The sequence below is a fragment of the Penaeus japonicus genome, unplaced genomic scaffold, assembly GCF_977035675.1.
Source record: "Penaeus japonicus unplaced genomic scaffold, GWHDUDI00000001_assembly GWHDUDI00000030, whole genome shotgun sequence".
Lineage (NCBI taxonomy): Eukaryota > Metazoa > Arthropoda > Malacostraca > Decapoda > Penaeidae > Penaeus > Penaeus japonicus.
In genome coordinates, this window is record NW_028234432.1 from 2,220,284 (window position 1) to 2,222,783 (window position 2,500).

Here is a 2,500-nt window from a genome sequence, read left to right on the forward strand (position 1 = left end):
GTTTGTGTAACAATTTCATTGTATCTGTTTATTTATTATGATTTTTTTTTTTTTTTTAATTATTGTTATGATTTTTATTTAGAAATTTCTAAATGCTTTCCTCTCTTTCATCTGTCCCCCCTCCTAACATCAAATGGAAAAGCAGGCTGTAAGTTGAAGGATGTTGGTTTTCTTAACCCCTTGCATGGTCCTCTTATTATGATTATGATTATTATGATTCCTATAATTTTTATTTTCTCTTTGGTTATTAATTATTTTGAAATAGAAATATGCATAGTGATAACTGTTCCCTGCATTGACAAAACTGCTGTACAGAGAGACTGGTGTAAGCTAGCCACCAATACCCCAACCAAGCATGTGTTTGCACAGGTGCAAGAGGGTCCTGTGACAGTATTGCACGCACTCTTTTTTTTTCCCATGTTATTGCCTTAATGTCTATTGCTGCTTGTTGCTGTTACGCCAAAATTTCAGATGGGAGTAGACTGTGATGGAAAGCAGTTGCAGTTTGGTCTTGTGCAACTGCACCAGGAACATTTTCACTTTAAATTCTTCAGTCAGTAGTTCTTGTAATGATTGTAAAGAATGATGATGAATAATATATCCAATGGGCTAAATAGAGAATTAGTTGTCAGTGAATGATCAGTTAACTTTTTAATGTAGCATACTACATGTGTGGTAAACTTGTCTTGTACTGTTATTTAAAGGTGTTACTGCCAAATACTCTATAATTTTGCCATGATGTTAGTGCAATGAGAAATGGAAATCAAATGAGAACTGATATTGATTTCAAAGTTGCATATGGTTACACAAGATAGCCAGCATTTTAGAATGTCTTGAATTAGTTTAAGATAATGTGTCAATAAAAACAGATTTTTAACCTAGTATTTGGAGCTTTACATGTAATATTATGCAGAAGTGATATCTATGCATTACATGCTACACTGCTTAACCAATAAATTTATGCAGTTAAATGCCAGCTTATATATATATATTTTTTTATATTGACATGGAAATTGATTTTCAATAATATTTTGTTGAAAGGATCTCAGACATAATTATAGTGTCTTAGTATTTTGCAAAAGTGAACTAAAAAATAGTATATTCTGCAACGTTATTGACTTTTAATTACCTGCACACTCCACTTGATTTGTAGAAATTTGAAAATTCAATACAATAATTTTTATTTATTTATTTTTTCTCTGTGTAGAATACACAGTTGTCAGTCAACCTATTAGTGTCTTTATTTTTCAATTAAAAAATTATATATTATGCACAAAAGTTAGAGTAAAATTTGTATTTAACTTTCACAAAGAGTAGATTCATAAACAGCCATCTGATTTACAGATTGAGAAACCAGTTACTGCAGGACTGTCCCACAACACTAGAGATCAGTGGGAGATCGACCGCTCTTCTCTCAAGTTTGTTCGCAAGTTGGGACATGGACAGTTTGGAGAGGTCTGGGAAGGCCTCTGGAACAACACAACACCTGTGGCAATCAAAACCCTCAAGCCTGGTAAGTTGTTTTCTTTATTTTGTGTTGCTTTTGTTAAAGGAGAAGTGCAATGGACTATAGGTTATATAACCTAGGTATAGGTAATAGAAATGATTATAGTGATGGAAGTAAAGGTGGTGATTAATTGCTTCCATTGTCCAAATATAAATTGTAGATTTAACTATACTTGTGGAAGGTATTTTGAGAAGTTTCTTGCATTATCCAGTCGCAAATTTTATATATTATAACTCTCTATGGAAAATATTGTGATGAATGGCCCTCCAACTCACTTTTCATAAGTAGGTTTATAATTGTTAAAGCAAATATGCTTGGTTTAATTTTTTTCTATGAATTGACAGTAAGGAAATTGTGGTCTGCGAGAAAGTGATGCAAATTTATCATGTGCCCATGCTCAACAGTCCTGTAATTACCTATTGAAATGTACACTAAGTATATGACTTTTAATTTCACAACATTTGTTCTCAGGTACAATGGATCCTAAGGACTTTTTGTCAGAAGCCCAAATAATGAAGAAATTGCGTCACCAGAAATTGATCCAGCTGTATGCAGTGTGCACTCTAGAAGAACCAATTTATATTATTACAGAGCTTATGAAGAATGGCTCTCTCCTTGAGTATCTTCAGGGTGAGTGCAGTGTATGAGGTACCACTTGTTATTGTCACAGTCATTACTAACATTCATTCTTTGTTACTGTTTCTATCTCCGTATTGAAGACTGATTACTGATTATTTAAGTGTAGTTTCATCTTCCTTACTGAGTATGTTAAGGGCTTGCCCATTTTTTAAAATGTTTATACTATGTTTCAGTTCTTGAATTTGCCTTTTCATACGAGTTAATGTTATCATCTTCAAATTGCTTCAGTGTTCTGATAATGTATTTCTTTTACAGGTAAAGGAAGAGGGTTGAAGCTAAACAACCTCATTGATATGGCAGCACAGATTGCTGCAGGTATGGCCTACTTAGAGTCACAGAATTATATCCACCGTG

General features: G+C 33.2%; 1 protein-coding gene across 1 annotated transcript in view; it reads left to right on the forward strand.

Moving 5' to 3' along the window:
• LOC122265549 (Tyrosine-protein kinase Src42A) overlaps positions 1-2,500 on the forward strand; it is a 42,601-nt gene that overhangs the window by 24,427 nt on the left and 15,674 nt on the right. Inside the window, exons 5-7 of the mRNA XM_043034919.2 lie at positions 1,345-1,513; positions 1,979-2,137; positions 2,402-2,500. The exon at positions 2,402-2,500 is cut by the window's right edge and continues 80 nt beyond it. Coding sequence (XP_042890853.1) covers positions 1,345-1,513; positions 1,979-2,137; positions 2,402-2,500 — 427 coding nt within the window. The remainder of the gene's footprint in view (positions 1-1,344; positions 1,514-1,978; positions 2,138-2,401) is intronic.